At 40.3% G+C, this 20,329-nt stretch overlaps 1 protein-coding gene across 8 annotated transcripts in view; it reads right to left on the reverse strand.

The window, feature by feature from the left end:
- LOC134348058 (limbic system-associated membrane protein-like) overlaps positions 1–20,329 on the reverse strand; it is a 2,069,602-nt gene that overhangs the window by 447,533 nt on the left and 1,601,740 nt on the right. For all 8 annotated transcript variants that reach the window (XM_063050863.1, XM_063050862.1, XM_063050866.1 and 5 more), the window contains one exon: positions 12,030–12,262. In XM_063050863.1, coding sequence (XP_062906933.1) covers positions 12,030–12,262 — 233 coding nt within the window. The remainder of the gene's footprint in view (positions 1–12,029; positions 12,263–20,329) is intronic.

Raw genomic sequence — 20,329 nt, forward strand, 5'->3', positions numbered from 1 at the left:
TTTCTAAGCACAGCAGTTGCCACTTGTAAGAACAAGCAGATGCAAGTAAACTTCCAACTACTGTATACAATTTGTTTAGCTTCTGTTCGCAAAATGGGAGTCAATCTTCAGTTAAAATGTAAATGGAAAGCAGTAAGCACCTTTAAGTTTATTTGTTTGTTTGTTTGTTTTAGCTATTTATTTATTTGGAGATATGGTACAGAACAGGCTCTTCTGGCCCAATGAGCTGTGCTGACCTTTAACCCACTAATTTAAGCCTAACCTAATCACAGAACAATTTACAATAACCAATTAACCTACTAACTGGTACGTCTTTGCACTGCAGAAAAAAAAGGGAACACCCAGAAGAAACCCAAATGCAGACGGAAAGAACAACCAGACTTTCTTACAGAGGATGCTGGATTTGAACTGTGACCTCCAACACCCTGAGCTCTAATACCACCCAGTAACTCCTACCAATATCATTCAGCATATCAATAACTGATGTATTTATAGCCGGGAGTTCTATGTGTTTGAGGAAGTTACCTTTACAGCATTAATTGTAGGTTAGCTGGGAAATATGTCTCTGGGATGTTTTACACCTTTTGTGTAAAAAGGGTATCTGAGGACATATCATATGTGCGTGAAACATAGAAAATAGGTGCAGGAGTAGGCCATTCGGCCCATCGAGCCTGCACCACCATTCAGTATGATCATGGCTGATCATTCAACTCAGAACTCTGTACCTGCCTTCTCTCCATACCCCCTGATCCCTTTAGCCACAAGGGCCATATCTATCTCCCTCTTAAATATAGCCAATGAACTGGCCTCAGCTGTTTCCTGTGGCAGAGAATTCCACAGATTCACCACTCTCTGTGTGAAGAAGTTTTTCCTCATCTCGGTCCTAAAAGGCTTCCCCTTTATCCTCAAACTGTGACCCCTCGTTCTGGACTTCCCCAACATCGGGAACAATCTTCCTGCATCTAGCCTGTCCAATCCCTTTTGGATTTTATACGTTTCAATAAGATCCCCCTTCAATCTTCTAAATTCCAGCGAGTATAAGCCTAGTTGATCCAGTCTTTCACCATATGAACGTCCTGCCATCCCAGGAATCAATCTGGTGAACCTTCTTTGTACTCCCTCTATGGCAAGAATATCTTTCCTCAGATTAGGGGACCAAAACTGCACACAGTACTCCAGGTGTGGTCTCACCAAGGCCTTGTACAACTGCAGTAGTACCTCCCTGCTCCTGTACTCGAATCCTCTCGCTATAAATGCCAGCATACCATTCACCTTTTTCACCGCCTGCTGTACCTGCATGCCCACTTTTAATGATTGGTGTATAATGACACCCAGGTCTCGTTGCACCTCCCCTTTTCCTAATCGGCCACCATTCAGATAATAATCTGTTTTCCTGCTTTTGCCACCAAAGTGGATAACCTCACATTTATCCACATTAAATTGCATCTGCTATGAATTTGCCCACTTACCTAACCTATCCAAGTCACCCTGCATCCTCTTAGCATCCTCCTCACAGCTAACACTGCCACCCAGCTTCGTGTCATCCGCAAACTTGGAGATGCTGCATTTAATTCCCTCATCCAAGTCATTAATATATATTGTAAACAACTGGGGTCCCAGCACTGAGCCTTGCGGTACCCCACTAGTCACTGCCTGCCATTCTGAAAAGGTCCCGTTTATTACCACTCTTTGCTTCCTGTCTGCCAAGCAAATCTCTATCCACATCAATACCTTACCCCCAATACCGCGTGCTTTAAGTTTGCACACTAATCTCCTGTGTGGGACCTTGTCAAAAGCCTTTTGAAAATCCAAATATACCACATCCACTGGTTCTCCCCTATCCACTCTACTAGTTACATCCTCAAAAAATTCTATGAGATTCGTCAGACATGATTTTCCTTTCACAAATCCATGCTGACTTTGTCCGATGATTCCACTGCTTTCCAAATGCGCTGTTATCACATCTTTGATAACTGACTCTAGCATTTTCCCCACCATCAATGTTAGGCTAACTGGTCTAAAACTCCCCGGTTTCTCTCTCCCTCCTTTTTTAAAAAGCGGGGTTACATTAGCCACCCTCCAATCCTCAGGAACTAGTCCAGAATCTAAGGAGTTTTGAAAAATTATCAGTATTGCATCCACTATTTCTTGGGCTACTTCCTTAAGCACTCTAGGATGCAGACCATCTGGCCCTGGGGATTTATCTGCCTTCAATCCCTTCAATTTACCTAACACCACTTCCCTACTAACATGTATTTCCCTCAGTTCCTCCATCTCACTAGACCCTCTGTCCCCTACTATTTCCAGAAGATTATTTATCTCCTCCTCAGTGTAGATAGAACCAAAGTAGTTATTCAATTGGTCTGCCATGTCCTTGTTCCCCATAATCAATTCACCTGTTTCTGTCTGTAAGGGACCTACATTTGTCTTAACCAATCTTTTTCTTTTTACATATCTATAAAAGCTTTTACAGTCAGTTTTTATGTTCCCTGCCAGTTTTCTCTCATAACCTTTTTTCCCCCTTCCTAATTAAGTCCTTTGTCCTCCTCTGTTGGACTCTGAATTTCTCCCAGTCCTCAGGTGAGCTGCTTTTTCTGACTAATTTGTATGTTTCTTCTTTGGAATTGATACTATCCCTAATTTCCCTTGTCAGCTACGGGTGCACTACCTTCCCTGGTTTATTCTTTTGCCAAACTGGGATGAACAATTGTTGTAGTTCATCCATGCAATCTTTAAATGCTTGCCATTGCATATCCACCGTCAACCCTTTAAGTATCATTTGCTGGTCTATCTTAGCTAATTCACGTCTCATACCTTCAAAGTTACCCTTCTTTAAGTTCAGAACCTTTGTTTCTGAGTTAACTATGTCACCCTCCATCTTAATGAAGAATTCCACCATATTATGGTCACTCTTACCCAAGGGGCCTCTCACGACAAGATTGCTAATTAACCCCTCCTCATTGCTCAAAACCCAGGCTAGAATGGCCTGCTTTCTAGTTGGTTCCTCGACATGTTGGTTCAAAAAACCATCCCGCATACATTCCAAGAAATCCTGTTCCTCAGCACCCTTACCAATTTGGTTCACCCAATCTATATGTAGACTGAAGTCACCCATTATAACTGCTGTTCCTTTATTGCACGCATTTCTAATTTCTTGTTTAATGCCATCCCCAACCTCACTACTACTGTTAGGTGGCCTGTACACAACTCCCACTAGCGTTTTCTGCCCCTTAGTGTTATGCAGCTCTACCCATATCGATTCCATATCCTCCAGGCTAATGTCCTTCCTTTCTATTGCGTTAATCTCCTCTCTAACCAGCAATGCTACCCCACCTCCTTTTCTTTCATGTCTATCCCTCCTGAATATTGAATATCCCTGAATGTTGAGCTCCCATCCTTGGTCACCCTGGAGCCATGTCTCTGTGATCTCAAGTCACCCAAGTGGCAAAGAAAAGTGGTATAAATATAGAGAGCAGTTCAGGCTTATTAGGAATGGTTAAAGGACATCAAGAAAATTGAAAGAAACATGAGATGAACTAGAGACAATTCCTTTGGCTTTGATTTCTGCAACGGATGATTGGCTTGTGTGCATCTTTGGTATGTCTTTTTAGCTAAGAGGGATTGTCCTGTGTTTTGGAAATCCTTTGTGTCTTAGAAATGGTTTGTAACTTGGAAATGTTTTATAAGATGGAAATCTCTGTGAACTTTACATGTGTTTTAAGAATGTTGCTTGGATTTACATGTGCATCACTGAAAATAAACAAACTGCTTTTGAAACTACTTTGTTAGCTGGAAATATACTCTCCTTGGTAGGGAGAGGGGACCCACTGCTCGAATAGTGGGCATTAGCAGCTAAACTCTCAGTGGAGAATAAACAGGGAAGTAAAGTAGTCTTTGAAGATTTGGTAGTTACAGTATAAACTCCCTTTAGTGACAGTACTCATGGCTATTTATATCTGAAAAGGCTTAAGATTTTCATCTGAATTTCGAACTTCGCAGTCAGCAAACCCAGTACCATCGCTGCTGGCACCCAATGTGGTCACATTATACAAAAAGTTTTATTCTGGAAAGAATTATTATTTAGCGGTAGTCCAACTGAGAGAGCTCTCAACATGTGCTACAGCACTCTTCTTAGTGCTAAGAACATGACCAACATCCTGGTTTCCAGCAGCTGCGCAGGCAAATGCTGGTCGATAATTATGAATGTGTTGATAATAGATCAGAAATACCCAACTGCTCGTCAAATAGAATGTGATGAATATTTTATTCTTCAAGTCAAAGACTGGAAATGATGAAGGACGAAATATAGATTAGGATGCAGGTTAGACAGACCAAACCCCTCTATATGACCTGCTGAACTCTGATCATCACAATTTCTACCAGATCCCAACAATGTAGCAATAATTTGTGCCTGGAGACAACAGATCGGCCCCTTTATAGATAGAAAACAAGCACCTGGGTGGGAACCACATGCTTATGTGATAGAAATTGTAACCCATATCTTAATCCTGATGTATTGGATTTTTGTATTCATTCCAGGCACACATGAGGTAGTATTAATGAAGCCTGGAGAATAGATGCTTGGAAACATGCAGATGAATTACTAAGAAGACTGACTATAGCCAGCTGAAGAAGAATACAGGGATGGGAAGCCACTGCAGCTTTGCCAGTACAAAGCTCCCACCAAGTTTCAAGTTTTTGGACCTTTAATGTTCTGAGTTTGCAGGCAGAATGTGTATGCCTCCAGTTGGTGATGATGGAATTCTGAAGTTAATTTTATAATGTTACTCCTTTATCTTCGTGAAAACCACCACACCATGAGAGGAATAGCCCTTAATCAACGGCCAACGCATGAGCGATTTCAGGTTCTTGAAGAGATTCTGCATACGCACATTCTGGTAGCAGGATTACCACTCATTCCAACATAAGGGCAACGAGGTGCAGGAATAGGATCCTCTCCTTTTCCCTCTAAAGGGAATGTAGGACCCATAACAAAGTCATCAAAGTCATCTCACTGCTACAGGCAGAAGTTCCTACTTGCTTTAAAAAGGCAACAATTATACCAGTGCCAAAGAAGAATAATGTGGGCTGCCTTAACGACTATCGCCCAGTAGCACTCACATCGACAGTGATGAAATGCTTTGAGAGGTTGGTCATGACTAGACTGATGTCGTGCCTCAGCAAGGACCTTGACCCTATTGCAATTTCCCTATCATCACAATAGGTCAATGGCAGACGCAATCTCCATGGCTCTTCACACGGCTTTAGACCACCCTGACAACACAAATACCTGCGTCAGGATGCTGTTCATCAACTATAGCTTAGCATTTAATAATATTATTCCCACAATTTTAGAACCTGGGTCTCTGTACTTCCCTCTGTAATTGGATCCTCGACTTCCTAATCAGAAGGCCACAGTCTGTGCAGGTTGGTGATAACATATCCTCCTCGCTGACAATCAACACTGGTGCACCTCAGGAGTGTGTGCTTAGCCCACTGCTCTACTCTCTGTATACACATGAGTGTGTGACTAGGCATAGCTCAAACACCATCTACAAATTTGCTGACGATACAACCACCGTTGGTAGAATCCCAGGTGGTGACGAGAGGGTGTACAGGAGCGAGATATGCCAACTAGTGGAATGGTGCCACAGCAACAACCTTGCACACAACGTCAGTAAGACGAAAGCACTGATTGTGGACTTCAGAAAGGGTAAGATGAAGGAACACGTACCAATCCTCATAGAGGGATCAGAAGTGGAGAGAGCGAGCAGCTTCAAGTTCCTGGGTGTCAAGATCTCTGAGGATCTAACCTAGTCCCAATATATTGATGTAGTCATAAAGAAGGCAAGACAGCGGCTATACTTTTTTAGGAGTTTGAAGCAATTTGGCATGTCAACAAATACGCTCAAAAACTTCGATAGTTGTACCATGGAGAGCATTCTGACAGGCTGCGTCACTGTCTGGTATGGAGGGGCTACTGCACAGGACTGAAAGAAGCTGCAGAAGGTTCTAAATCTAGTCGGCTCCATCTTGGGCACTAACCTACAAAGTATCCAAGACATCTTCAGGAAGCGGTGTCTCAGAAAGGCAGCGTCCATTATTAAAGACCTCCAGCACCCAGGGCATGCCCTTTTCTCACTGTTACCATCAGGTAGGAGATACAGAAGCCTTGAAGGCACACACTCAGTGATTCAGGAACAGCTTCTTCCCCTCCACCATCCGATTCCTAAATGGACTTTAAAGCTTTGGACACTACCTCACATTTTTAATATATTGTATTTCTGTTTTTGCACATTTTTAATAATCTATTCAATATACGTAATTGAATTATTTGTTTATTTATTAAGTTTTATTTTACTTATTACTATTATTTTTTTCTCTCGTTCTGCTAGATTATGTATTGTATTGAACTGCTGCTGCTAAATTAACAAATTTCATGTCATGTGCCGGTGATAATAAACCAACCTTATTTCTCGGGTTGATTACATTCACAGCATTCTCCTACACCAGACCCTCAGCAGTGAAGACATAATCAACAAACCATACGTTCCCTGGAGACCACCTGCATTTGGAAGTGATATTCACCTAGAACCTAGAGTGCTAGACACCAGGCATCAGCCATGACCTTTAGCTTCTGCTTTGGCCCTTCCTTCGTGGAAGGAATTCTTAGATCAAGATACGCATTCTGGGACAGAGGAAACATTCAAACACCCCCATCGGTGTCATGGAGAAGAATATGAAACTGAGCGCCTACACCCACCTCATCCTTCACCCTCTAAATATACAAAGGGACAGGATCCATCTGAGATGTCACTCCCTCCCTGCAGATCAGGGAGAACATGTAAAGAAGGATCGTTATGCAACCCACCTTATCAGAAACCTTATAAATATATTCCTGTGATAATTGATCTTTGTACAGTATGTATGTGGTTAGCTTCCAAGACTACTTATAGTGGGACCATAACCGTCACAGCACTGCTAAACTCCACATTTCCAAATTTTGACACCTTCATCTGCATACATGCTGACTGAGAGTCTTCCTTCAGTGAGAAATGCTTTCAAGCCATGTGTGAACAAATGGGCATACAAGTGGAGTACAACTCTGCATTCTAGTCACTTTCGAGTGGTATGGTGAAGTGAAAGAATCAAAATTTAAAGTTCAAAGCAAGTTAGCAAAGTACATATGTGTCACCATATACAACCCTGAGATTCATTTTCTAATCAGCGTATTCAGTAAATCTATAATGGAGTGAAAACCATAATAGAATCAATGAAAAACTGCAACAACTGGGTGGTCAACAGACAAAAAACTGTGCAAATACAAAATGAAAGAAATAACAATAATAAATAGATAAGTAACAAGTATCGAGAACATGAGATGAAGAGTCCTTGAAACTGACTCCACAGGTTGTGGGAACATTTCAGTGATGGAGCAGGTGAAGTTGAGTGAAGTTATCCCCTTTGGTTCAAGGGCCTGATGGTTGAAGGGTAATAACTGTTTCTGAACCTGGTAGTGTGAGTCCTGTACCTTCTTCCTAATGGTAGCAGCAAGAAGAGAGCACAAAATGGGTGGTGGGGGTCCCTGATGATGGATGCTGCATTCTTGCAACAACATCGTGTGAATGTGCTCAATTGTGTGGAGGGCTTTACCCGTAATAGGCAGGGCCATATTCACTAGTTTTTGTAGGATTTTTTTGTTCAAGGACATTGGTGTTTCCATACCAGACTGTGATGAAACCAGTCAATATATTCTCCACCATACATCTATAGAGGTTTGTCAAAACTTTAGATGTCTTACCAAATTTTCACAAACTCCTAAAGAAGTAGAGGCACTACCATGCTTTCTTCATGCTTGCACTTATGTACTGAGCCCAAAGCAGACCTCTGAAATGGTAACATTGAGGAATTTGAAGTTGATGATCTTCTCCACCTCTGATGAGAACTGGCTCATGGACTTCTGGTTTCAAATAATCAACTTCTTGATCTTGCTGACGTTGAGTAAGAGGTTGCTGTTGTGGCTTCACTCAGTCAGATTTTCATATTCCCTCAGATATGTTAATTTGTTAACACCTTTGATCCAGCCTACAACAGCGCTGTTGTCAGCAAATGCCAAATACAAGTCTGCAGATGACACAACGATTGTTGGCAGAATTTCAGACAGTGACGAAAAGGCATACAGAGGCGAGACAGATCATCTGGTTGAGTGGTGTCATGGTAACAACCTTGCACTCAACATCAGTAAGACCAAAGACTTGATTGCGGACTTCAGAAAGGTTAAGATGAGGAAATGTACACCAGTCTTCATAGAGGGATCAGCAGTGGAAAGTGTGAGCAATTACAAGTCCCTGGATGACAAAATCTCTTGTAATCTATCCTGGGCCCAACATATTGACATATCGGTGCAGTTACAAAGGCAGCATGACAGCCGCTATATTTCATTCAGAGCTTGAGGATATTTGCTATGTCACCAAAGGCACTCACAAACTTCTACAGATGTACTGTGATGAGCTTTCTAACTGGTTGCATCACTGTCTAGTATGGGGTGGGGGGGGGGGGCACTGCACAGGACCAAAATAAGCTGCAGAAAGTTATAAACTCAGTCTGCTCTATCATGGGCACAAACCTACCCAGCATCTAGAACACATTCAAGGACCGATGCCACAGAAGGGTGGCATCCATTATTAAGTGCCTCCATCACCTAGGGCATGCCCTCTTCTCATTGCCACCATGAGGAAGGAGGTACAGAAACCTGAAGGAACACATTCAATGATCCAGGCATAGCTTCATCCCCTCTGCTATCAGATTTCTGAATGGACATTGAACCCATGAACTGGAAATTCGAGAAATTAATGTTTATGCCTTCAGATTGGAGGCTACCCAGATGGATTACAAGGTGTTGTTCCTCCAACCTGAGTGTGGCCTCATTGCAACAGTAGAGGAGGTCATGGATTCCTGCAACCTGAGTGTGAGCTTGTGTTTCTCTCCCCGCTTCCCTCACCTTTTAAATCTACTCATCTGTTTCTCTCCAGCCCTGCCAAAGGGTCTCAGCCCAAAACATCGACTGTACTTTCTTTGCATAAATGCTGCCTGTCCTGCTGAGTTCCTCCAGCATTTTGTGTGTGTTGCTTGAATTTCCAGCATCTGCAGATTTTCTCTTGTTTGTGAAAGATTGCTCTAGAAAGATTTGATATTCATCAACAATGGCTAGATGAAATGCAGTCAAATCAAAAGAGTATTTCTCTGTACACAACAAGAGTAACCAAACTAACACAATCAGATGAGTGAGGCGTTTCCTTTCACTTATTCTCTTTTTAGATTCATATTCAGCCCCTGACTAGCTTAAAGCTTCAGCTGATATACTTTTTCAGCTGTTGCAAATTCAGCTTCCACAGCAGTAAATACAGTTTCTGGATGGATTGGCACTACTTTAAATTGGGTTACAGATTTGTTGTTGCAGTTTTCCAAAGGACAATGCCCCTTGCCATTCAATTTATTGTTTTTGTAGTACTCTTTTTGTTGAGACTTTGAAGTCTGCAAGTATGGAAGGTTGGTGACTTCTGCGTTGTGTATAACTTCACATCTAAGTCTCCGATAACTCCCATACCTGACCTGCACTACCATGGGTTAACTCTTGTATGACTATGTCTGCTTTGCTATCCCCTGCCTAGTACTTTCCTCTTTACCTATTCCTCTGTTTTGTCCTCAACCCTGAAAGAGTGAAGAGCAGGGACTACCCTGATCATGTTATCTTTGCTCCCTTCCTTTTCCTAGTCCTGATCACTAACATTGCATACAGGTATTCCTGTTTCTCACCTCAGCTTGAGAGGGTTTGGCTGCGTCTGTTGTGAATAGTTGGTCTAATAACCCAATCCGACAGAAAGCTGAGATGACAAACATTATTTTTTTATTTACCTATTTGGATGTTGCATGTTTACTTTCTAACTTATAATTTTTTATATATATATATACACAGTAGATGGTTCTTAAGATTTTATATAATGTACCTTAAAATGTGGTGTTTATTGCTATTGACAGCATTAAACTATTATGGTTTACTGCTTTTATTTTTATATCAAAAACATCAATCTTACTATATTTTATGTGTCACATTTTACAATGGTGAAAGACCTACCAGGAGAAGAAAGACAGCTACCCTTGAGGAATGCTATACTCCTGATATCTTTTAACCTGTTCTGTTGTGATTTCTTCAGAAACAGAGATGTAATCCTAGGGCCTCCGAGATCTACAAAGCATTATGTTGTTATGAGGTCGAATTATTTGAACGTGTTTTACTTACTACTTGGGTATACGCATATATTGCAGATGTGGTACTCCTACAATGCAACAAGTAGGACCACTAAGCCTACCAATACTGCTATTGTGCTATATTTAATGTTACAGGGACAATTTGTATATTTAATTGATAAAATCCACTGGATTGACAGAACAGATTGAATAGCCTTGCTGAGTTAATGTTTTGGAGAACACAAAATTTGGGAAGATGTGCCAATTCTTCTAGTTTAATAGGGCAACCAAAACTGTTTGCAATACTTCAAGTGAAAGTAGTCATGGCTATTTATATCTGTCAGGGGTTAAGGTCTTCATTTGAGTTTAGAAATTTACGGTCAGTAAACCCAGTGCCATCACACCACAACCATGGGGAGTGCTGTGGAACACAGAGACTCAGAAGGACAAGTAGGTAGTTCACTGAAAGCAGTGTCACAAGTATACACAGCAGTGAACAAGATGATTGGCATACTGGATTTCCATCATTTAGGGCATTAAATAGAGTTATATTGCAGATGTTCAAGACATTGGTAAGAACCCAGTTAGAGTATTGCAAACAGTTTTGGTTGCCCTATTAAACTAGAAGGATGGCAGAAGATTTCCAAACATGCTGAGAGCCTGAATATTAGGGAGAGGATCAGTGGGCTAGGTCTTTATTCTTTGGAACATATGAGATTGAGGGATGACCTCATGGAGGTGTATAAAAAGCCTGTACATGAGAGATATGGATAATATGAATGGATATAGGTTATTTTTCCCCCTCGGAAAGGGGTTACTAAAAACTAGAAAGCATACAATGATCTATGGTGAGAGGTGAAATATTATAAAAGGACCTGAGGGGCAACTTTTTAATACAGATGGTATTGTGTATATGGAATGAGGTGCCAGAATAAATGGTTGAGGTAGATATAATAACAAAAGTTAAAAGACTTTTAGTTACATGCATGGATAGGAGAAATTGAGTGAGATGCAGGCAAATGGGTCCAGCTGAGCAAGCACAATGGTCAGTATGGATGATATGGGCCAAATGGCCTGTTTTCATGCTGTATTACTCTATGACCAATAAGCTTGAGGCATATATTTTCGGTGTTGCTGTACCCTTTTGGTACATGTCGCAGTAGGACCATTTCTCAATTCAGTTTAAATTCTGCACTTGTTCATTACAAGCTTTCATGATGTAATCCCTGATACTGAATTTTCAGAAAGAACTCTTCAAATAACTTCCTGTGAAGGGAATGAAATAAAGCATGTCCTATGCTCAGTACTGAATGTGGCCACAAATCTTCTGTTAAAAATAATTTTCTGCCACATTGGTATAATTGGAAAGGCTGGTATTTTCTCATCACCTCTAATCACCAGTGAGAAACTATTGATGGTATCTGACTGGCTTGTTAAGGTGCCTTAAAAAGGAGATAAGTGCTATTCATGTTGCTATTGCTGGGAAGTGATACACAGACAAGCCCAGATAATGGCATGAGATGACTTCCCAATGGAACAATAGTGAAGTACATTTTCTTTACAAGAACCCACCTGCTTCATGGTTGTCAAGAAAAAAAAACAGCAGCTTTAACACTACAGACAGTTTAAATTCTCCATTTTTCACTCAGGTCATTGGATTCTTTATCCTGTGATTTAATGGCTATGATGTTCTTCAGCTATGATTCTACTAACCTGTTCCATGGAGCAAGGGTTTTCATGTATTCCTTTGCTAAACAGATAGAATAGGAATCAACACTTACCTTGCACTATCAGATGCACTTGATAGGTCTTGGGTTGGTGCTGGGTCTGCACTGAGCATGTGTAAGGACCTTCATCGGTTACATCCACTTGCTGAATCTGAAGGCTATACTCTAAGTGTGCGCTGGTCAACAGAGTAACTCGAGGGTCCAAGGACCATTTGTCATTTCCAGCAAAAATAATATTGGATCGGTTCAGCCAGGCAACCTTTGAGATCCTATCATCAACATAGCACCTTTAAAAGAAGAACAAAATCGTCAATCAATACTCAAACAAAAGGAATTAAAAGAAACAGGCAAACTGAAGTTAACTAATTAAATCAAATGCTTGGTTCTTAAGATCAACAGACAAGATCATGCTGTGATTGTAGTATTTCATTGGAATATAAAAGGATGGATACATAATGTCTACGTGGAAAATTTAATTGGAGAGAATAGCTTCCACTCATTTAGCACACACCAGGAAGCACTGCTTAAGCAATTTGTCAGTCATTTGAACCCTAAGACTGGATTGTTGCCTCAAATCTTCTATAAGACTTACAGTATGATTTTCACACATATATGAATATATATGCAATTTTGATGCAGGATTATTGGTAGGCCATTTTTCATTGTGAGCCAACTAGGAATGATGTTGAACTACATTGATCACTGATGCATAAAATATAAACCTTCAAAATACAAAGTACATGCATAAGGTTACTGTATATGTGCTCTAAAAAGGATGTAGGACATTATGCATACAGGCCTCAAAAAAGCATGCAACTGTTTCTAATTCTGTAGACACAGCTCCCAAATATTATTTGAACTCATTTCCTTTACTCCCCTTTTGAAAATACTTGATTGTATTACAGATAAATATAATGCTAAAAGATAGAAATGTAAGAAAATTATAGCACAAGTATATCAATTAACTTGACTGCTTTTTAAAAGTGCTTTAGTGTAAACAATAATTTCAAGGATCAACATTAATAATTTCATAAGTTGGATCTGTTTAAAAAGTATATTCAATATAGCTTATTTGTCATTGGTAATTAATAAACAATAAAGTTGCTGAATCTTATTTTTGGCATTTTGCTTGTAAGACAACAGGACCATAAGACAAAGGAGTAGAATTAGGCCATTTGGCTCATTGAGTTGTCTCCGCCATTCCATCATGGGTGATTTATTATCCTTTTCAACCCAATTCTCCTCCCTTCTCCCTGTAACCTTTGATGTACTGAATAACTAAGTATCTATCAACATCTTCTTTAAATATATCCAATGATTTGGCCTCTACAGCCATCCATGGCAAAGAATGGGACAGATTCACTACCACCTGGCTAAAGAATTTCCTCCTCATCTCTTTTCTAAATGGATGCCTCTCTATTCTGAGGCTGCGCTCCCTCATCCTGGACGCACCCGCCTTTCAATATTCGATAGATTTCAAAGGGATCCACCCTAATTCTTTAAAACTTCAGTGAGTACAGGCCCAGAGCCATCAAATGATCATCATACATTAAAACCTTCATTCCCTGAATCATTGTCATGAACCTTTTCTGGACCCTCTCCAATGCCAACACATCTCTTTTTAAACATGGCCAAAAACTGCTCACAATACGTCAAGTGCAATCTGACAAATGCCTTATAAAGCATCAGCATTACATCCTTGCTGTTATATTCCAGTCCTTTCAAAATGAATGCTAACGTTGCATTTGCCTTTCTTACCACCAACTGAACCTGCTAATTCACCTTTAGAGAATCCCGCAGAAGGATTCATGTATTTTCTATCAGTTTTCATTGTGTAAGACACCAGCAGTATGCCAGAAATTCAAGAGCGTCAGGGGGCCGAAGTGATCTTTCAAGAATCACTAGATTCTAGAATGGTTCCAGAGGACTGGAAAATTGCAAATGTCACTCAACTCTTTAAGAGAGAGAGGCAGAATAAAGGAAATTATAGACCAGTTAGCCTGACTTCAGTAGTTGAGAACATGTTGGAGTCTATTAGTAAAGGTGGGGAAACCATGCTGACTTTGCCCTATCATTAATAATAGACTCCGACATCTTCTCAACCACTGAACTCAGGCTAACTAACCTATAATTTCCTTTCTTCTTACTAATGCCTCCATAATCTCTTCCACTACCTCTTTAAGAACCCTGGGGTGTGATACATTTAGTTCAGGTGACTTATCTACCATCAGACATTTCAGTTTCTCAAGCACCTACTCCTTAGTAATAGGAACTGCACTCACTTCTGTCCCCTGACACTCTTGAATTTCTAGCATACTACTAGTGCCTTCCACAGTGAAGACTGATGCAAAATATTTATTAATTTCCTCTGCTATTATATTGTCCTCAATTTATACCTCTCCAGCATCATTTACCAGTGGTCAATCATCTGCTCTCATCTCTCTTTTACTCTTTATATATCCAAAGGAAAATTTAGTATCCTCTTACTTTATTGGCTAGCTTACCTTCATATTTCATCTTTTCTCTCCTTATATTTTTTGTTGTCTTCTGTTAGTTTTTAAAATCTTCCCAATCCTCTAACTTCCCACTAATTCTTGCTATGTTATATGTCATCTCTTTTGCTTTTATGCTGTCTTTGGCTTCCCTTGTCATCTATGGTTGCATCATTGTCTCTTTAGAATACTTCTTCAGCTTTGGGATGTATCCATCCTGCCACTTCTGAATTATCAGAAACTCCAGCCATTATTGTTCTGCCATCACCCTTGCTAGTGTCTCCTTCTAATGAACTATGGCCAGCTCCTCCCTCTTGCTTCTGTAATTCCTTTTACTGCATTGCAATACTGATACATCTGTCTTTAGCTTCCCCTCTCAAACTGCAAGTTGAATTCTATCATATTATGATCACTGCTTTCTATGCGTTCCTTTACCTTAAGCTCCCTAATCATATCTGGCTCATTACACAACACCTACTCTAGAATTGCATTTTCTCTTGTGGGCTCAACCACAATCTGCTCTGAAAAGCCATCTTATAGGCACTCTACAGATTCTCTCTCTTTGCATAAAGCACCAACCTAATTTTCCCTATTTGCATTTTGATATGCCCCCATGGCCATTGTAACATTGCACTTTTTACATGAATTTTCTATGCCCATTTGTAATTTGTACCCATGTCCTCACTACTGTTCGGAGGCTTATATATAACTCCCCTCAGTGCCTTTTTACCCTTTTAATTTCTTAACTCTACTCACAAGGTTTCAGCATATCCTGACCCCGTGTCACCCCTTTCTATGGATTTGATTTCATTTTTTGCAACAGAATCAGTCCAGCCCCTCTGCCTACCTGCCTGTCCTTACAATGCAATGTGTGTCCTTGGATGTTAAGCTTCCAAATATAATCTTCTTTCAGCCACAACTCAGTGATCCCACAACATCATACCTGACAATCACTAACTGCACTACAGGATTATCTATCTTATTCCGTATGCTGTGTGCATTCAAATATAAAACTTTGAGTCCTATATTGTTACCATTTTTGATTCGCCTATGTTACAATTCAACTCATCCCACTGACTGCAATTATGCCCAATCATCATCTGCCTGTCCTTCTTCACAGTCTCACTACACATTGCATCAACTAGTATACCAACAGTCCCATTCTCAGCCCTATCACTCCAGTTTCCATTCCCTTGCCAAATTGGTTTTAAACTCCCCAACAGCTCTAACAAACCTGCCCATTGAGATGTTGCTCGCACTCAGGTTCAGGTGCAACCTATCCTTTTTCTACAGGTCATACCTTCCCCAAAACGGATCCCTATCATCCAGAAATCTAAAACCCTGCCACCTACAACAGTTACTCAGCCATTTATTCATCTGTACTATCGTCCTATCCCTGCCCTCATCAGCATGTGATACTGGGAGTAATCCAGAGATTACCACCTTGGAGGTGTTTCTCTTTGGTCATTCCCTTAACTCCCTATACTCACTGTGCAGGACCTCTTCCCCTTTTCTACCTATGTCATAGGTGCCAATGTACACCACAACCTCTGGGTACTCACCCTTCCTCTTGAGAATCTTCTGCAGCCGCTCTGAGACATCCTTACCCTAGTACCTGGGAGGCACCATGCCATCCTCGATTTTCTTTTTTGCAGCCACAGAATCTCCAGTCTATTGCCCTATCAAGTCTCCTATCAGCATCGCTCTGCATGACATTACCTTTCCCTGCTGAGCCTCAGAACAAGCCACAGTGCCACTGGCCTGCCTGCTGCTCCTGTCCATCCGCCCCCCCTACCCCCACCAAGTAATATCCAGAAGAGTATCCAGAGGCCCTTCTTTATAGGGCCTCTGCCCCTTTCTCCTACAGTCCTGACGAAGGGTTCCGGCCCGAAACGTCGACCGATCTTTTCCACGGATGCTGCCCAACCTGCTGAGTTCCTCCAGCGTGTTGTGAGTGTTGCTTTGACCCCAGCATCTGCAGATTATTTTGTGTATCCAGAAGAGTACACTTGTTGCTGAGGGAAATGACCATAGGGGAACCCTGCTCTGACAGCTTAGTCGCTTTACTTCTCCAGGTAGGTTCCCAACTACTATTTATGGCCTGCATGCAGGGTGTGACCACCTCAGTAAAAGTCTCATCTTTGAGAATTTTAGCCTCCCAGATGCTCCTGAGTGCATCCAGCTCCAGCTCCCTGACCTCGTCAGTCAGCAGCTGCACGAAAATGCACTGCCTGTAGATGAAGTAATCTGAGAGACTGTCAGGTGCCCTGAAATCCCACATCTCACAGGAGGAGCATTCCACTGCTTGAACTAACATCCTGCCTACACTTGTTATTGTAATGGTCAATCCATTGAAATGACTGTAAAACAAATTATTTACAGTATGATTTGTACTGCTTTCAGATTTTCATTACTGGCACCTAACTCACAGGTATACTCTAGAGATAGAAGGTTGTTATTAATAAGCTAAATATTAATGCTCATCACAAGAATATATTGTCTAGCAGCTAAAGTATTAGGGAAATATTTATTTCTGTCTCGATTAATCAATTTTAAACATCCATAATTTTGCAATCCTGAAAATCTACCAACTGAAGCACACAATATTTTTGACATTTTTTGAGATGTAATATTAAATATCTCCTGCTTCCTTTCTGTTGCGCTGGCACAGGGAGTGACATTGTTAAACATACAGCTTTCAAGATACTGCTTGCAAAAAGCTGTCTTTTCATAAATGGATGTTGGCTGCTGCAAGGCACTATGTAACAACAAATAATGAAGCATGCACCATGCAGTGATGAATAATGCACCTCCAAATGTGATTTAGGGCTCTGATTTTGGCTACGTTGCCAAATGAATTTTGATATACCCTCCCAGAGCACTTTTCCATGCATCCTCTCATGGCTTTATCATTTTTCAATTGAGTAATAAAACTGCATATTTTCCTTCTTATAATGGTATAACTGCGGTTAAACAGAATTAATTCTGGTGACCTTGGAAAGCACTGACTTGAACAAGACTTGTTAAATCTTTTCATACATTTATAGCAGATGACTCCCATTTGAGCATTAATAAAGGAAGCCAGTAATTAATGCACACTATTTATGTCACTGAAACCACTCTTGTGCAACAAATTCTTTCTCATTTCTCCTACACCTTCACCCATCCTGCTATAAAGGCTACCTATCATTTGCTCACATAAAGCAAGTCCATTTGAAAGTTTGCAAAACAAAATAAATGTACAAGATTTAAAAATTTGAGATGATTTCCATGACTGGTGACTTCCTCACAACTCTATCTGCATGTGGGTAATTTTGTCTTTGGGCAATGGAATAAAATTGATGGTATTGATAGAGCGGCCTGGTGTAAATCTCTTCAAATTAAAATAAAGTATGGGAGAAACACAGAGAGGAAAGCTGAATTGATATTGCCCATTTTATATCAGCACCCAAAGAAGAATACACAATTGCACTGATTCAAATTCTTGCTGTTGCTATCTCCATATTTTTCTGTTGTCTTCCACTCCTCTGTCCTCCTGTCCAACAACATATTTTTATCATGTTTTGTTTTCATCTCTGTGAATTTACTTGCATTGATGCTTTCAGAAATAAAATTTGTTGTGAATCTGTTACTGCGCTTGTCAAAATGAGACTACTATCTCTCCCAACAGGCAATACAAAATTTTCCAGTGTACTGCTTGTGCCCGGGAACAGCATTAAGGAAGAAACAAACCAAAAGAATAAACCATACTAAGGAGCAAATTAAGAAAGAAAATATTTTATTAATTAACTAGAGCACAGATGCACAGCTGTAAGGCAAAGAGAAATTAAATAGCAAATTGATAAAACAAAGATTGATAAATAGAAGTTAAGCGACTTCCAGCTTTCAAGACACATACTGATTTCAAAAGTAGGTAGTCCAGGAAAATTGAATATTATGAAGGAAGCAATTGTACAATTTGGATCTTCCTTTGTAAGTTGGGTGATGATGGGACTGGGATATATACATTTTTTAATTTTTGTAAATATTATTCAGGTGACAACTTTGATGGCTGTGGGACTAAATGTATGCAGGCAGCATGGCTGCACAGTTAGCCAATAAAGCCAATACAATATTGTGCAAACAGTAATGGTGAACAGTTATTTTTTTTCAGGCTTGGGGGAAATACACAATGGTATTCTTCAGGATCAGTATTCGGACTGCTGCTCTTTGAAATGCATATTAACAAGTTGGACTTGGGGATAGAAGACATTACTTCAATGCTTCAAAAACATACTTAACAATGAAGTGGATTATATAGAAATCAAGAATTGACAGACATACAAATAAAATGTGAAGATACTTGGCAAATTAAATTTAATGCAGAGAAGAGTGAAGTTATGCATTTTGATAGGAATAATAAAGTAGAAAGATGAACTGAATAGGGATAGAGAGAAAAGACAAGACTTTAAATTGGCAGGATGAGCTATGAATGGTGTTCAAAAGTCCATAGTGTTTACTGATGGAAGAGTAAAGCATCAAAGTAACAAAAATAAACAAAATCAGAATAAATCCTATTGAATCTGAATAGTCTTCCTGCTTAGTTATGGAAGCAACACTTTGGAAGGACGGAAAGGCCTTAGAGAGGTTGCAGATGAGATTCAGCAGAGAAGCTCCAGAGACAAAAGGCTTCAGTAATGGGAGACATTGGAGAAGGTGAGATAATTCACTTTAAGGCAGAGAGGTTAAAAGGAGAATTGGTTGGAGTGTACAAAATCATGAATGCTTTTCAAAGAGAAAATAAGAAACTTCTCCAGTGACAAAAAGGTTAATAACTGACAAAAATGCTGTGAGGCAAGCAATGTACTCTATTAGCTTCCTACCCACTGCATGAGGTTTTCTTCACATTAGGAAGTGGCCTGGAGTTGCTGGAAAAAGGGCACATATCTACTTTCACATTCCACAGCTCTCCTGCTAATATGCATATTTAAACAGAAGAACAGAGCAGAAGTTCAACACTGATGTTTTAAGTAATGAGAATAGCTTTGCAGATATCTTTAAAATAAATTTTATTTACAGCAGTTTTTAATGCAATTGTATTGATCTAGTGGTTTTAGAACTTGCTTGCAGACAAAAGGATTGTTGATGCTTCTAGCCAACGTCCTTTATGACGATTTTAACTGAATTGTCAACCACCCATTTGCCTCTATAGATGCTGCTTAGTGCTTTGAATTCTCCCAGAAGTTTATTTCTTACTCCAGGTTCCAGCATCTGTACTTTCTTCTGTCTCCACAGAGTAGAAGCAAATTAGCTCTGACCCTGAAGTTGCTCCTCAAGACCTAGAATGACTTATTTTTAAGCTGTCAATAGAAAGCCTCGACGTTCTCAATATTGAACTATATGCTTCTTCTCCTTTTTGCTAGGTCAATGGCAAAAGTCTCTCAGAAATAAATAGGTCCACAGCAGATGCCATCTCATTGGCTAGAACAGGCTGAAGTACGAGGTGTTTCCAATGAGTGGACAATGAATGGCTGCGGGACTGGAAGGCATCCCATGACAGATATTCAGAGTGTGCACAGCACAACTGGTAGGTGTGTTTACAGACATTTTTAAGCTCTCCCACTCCCATTGTAGACTGTTCTCCTGCTTCAAAACATCCACCATTGTTTCTGTACCTAAAAAGACCAGGTAACAAACATGTCTGAACAACTGATGTCCTGTCGCACTCACCTCAATAATAAGCGAATGCTTTGAGAGGCTAGTTGAGAACTACATCTGCAGCATGCTGCCACCACACTAGACCCCCGACAATTCGCCTACCGACGCAACCAATCAACAGATAATACAATAGCCACAGCTCCACACACCATCCTTACACATCTG

This window comes from Mobula hypostoma, chromosome 6 (genome assembly GCF_963921235.1).
Source record: "Mobula hypostoma chromosome 6, sMobHyp1.1, whole genome shotgun sequence".
Taxonomy (NCBI): Eukaryota; Metazoa; Chordata; class Chondrichthyes; order Myliobatiformes; family Myliobatidae; genus Mobula; species Mobula hypostoma.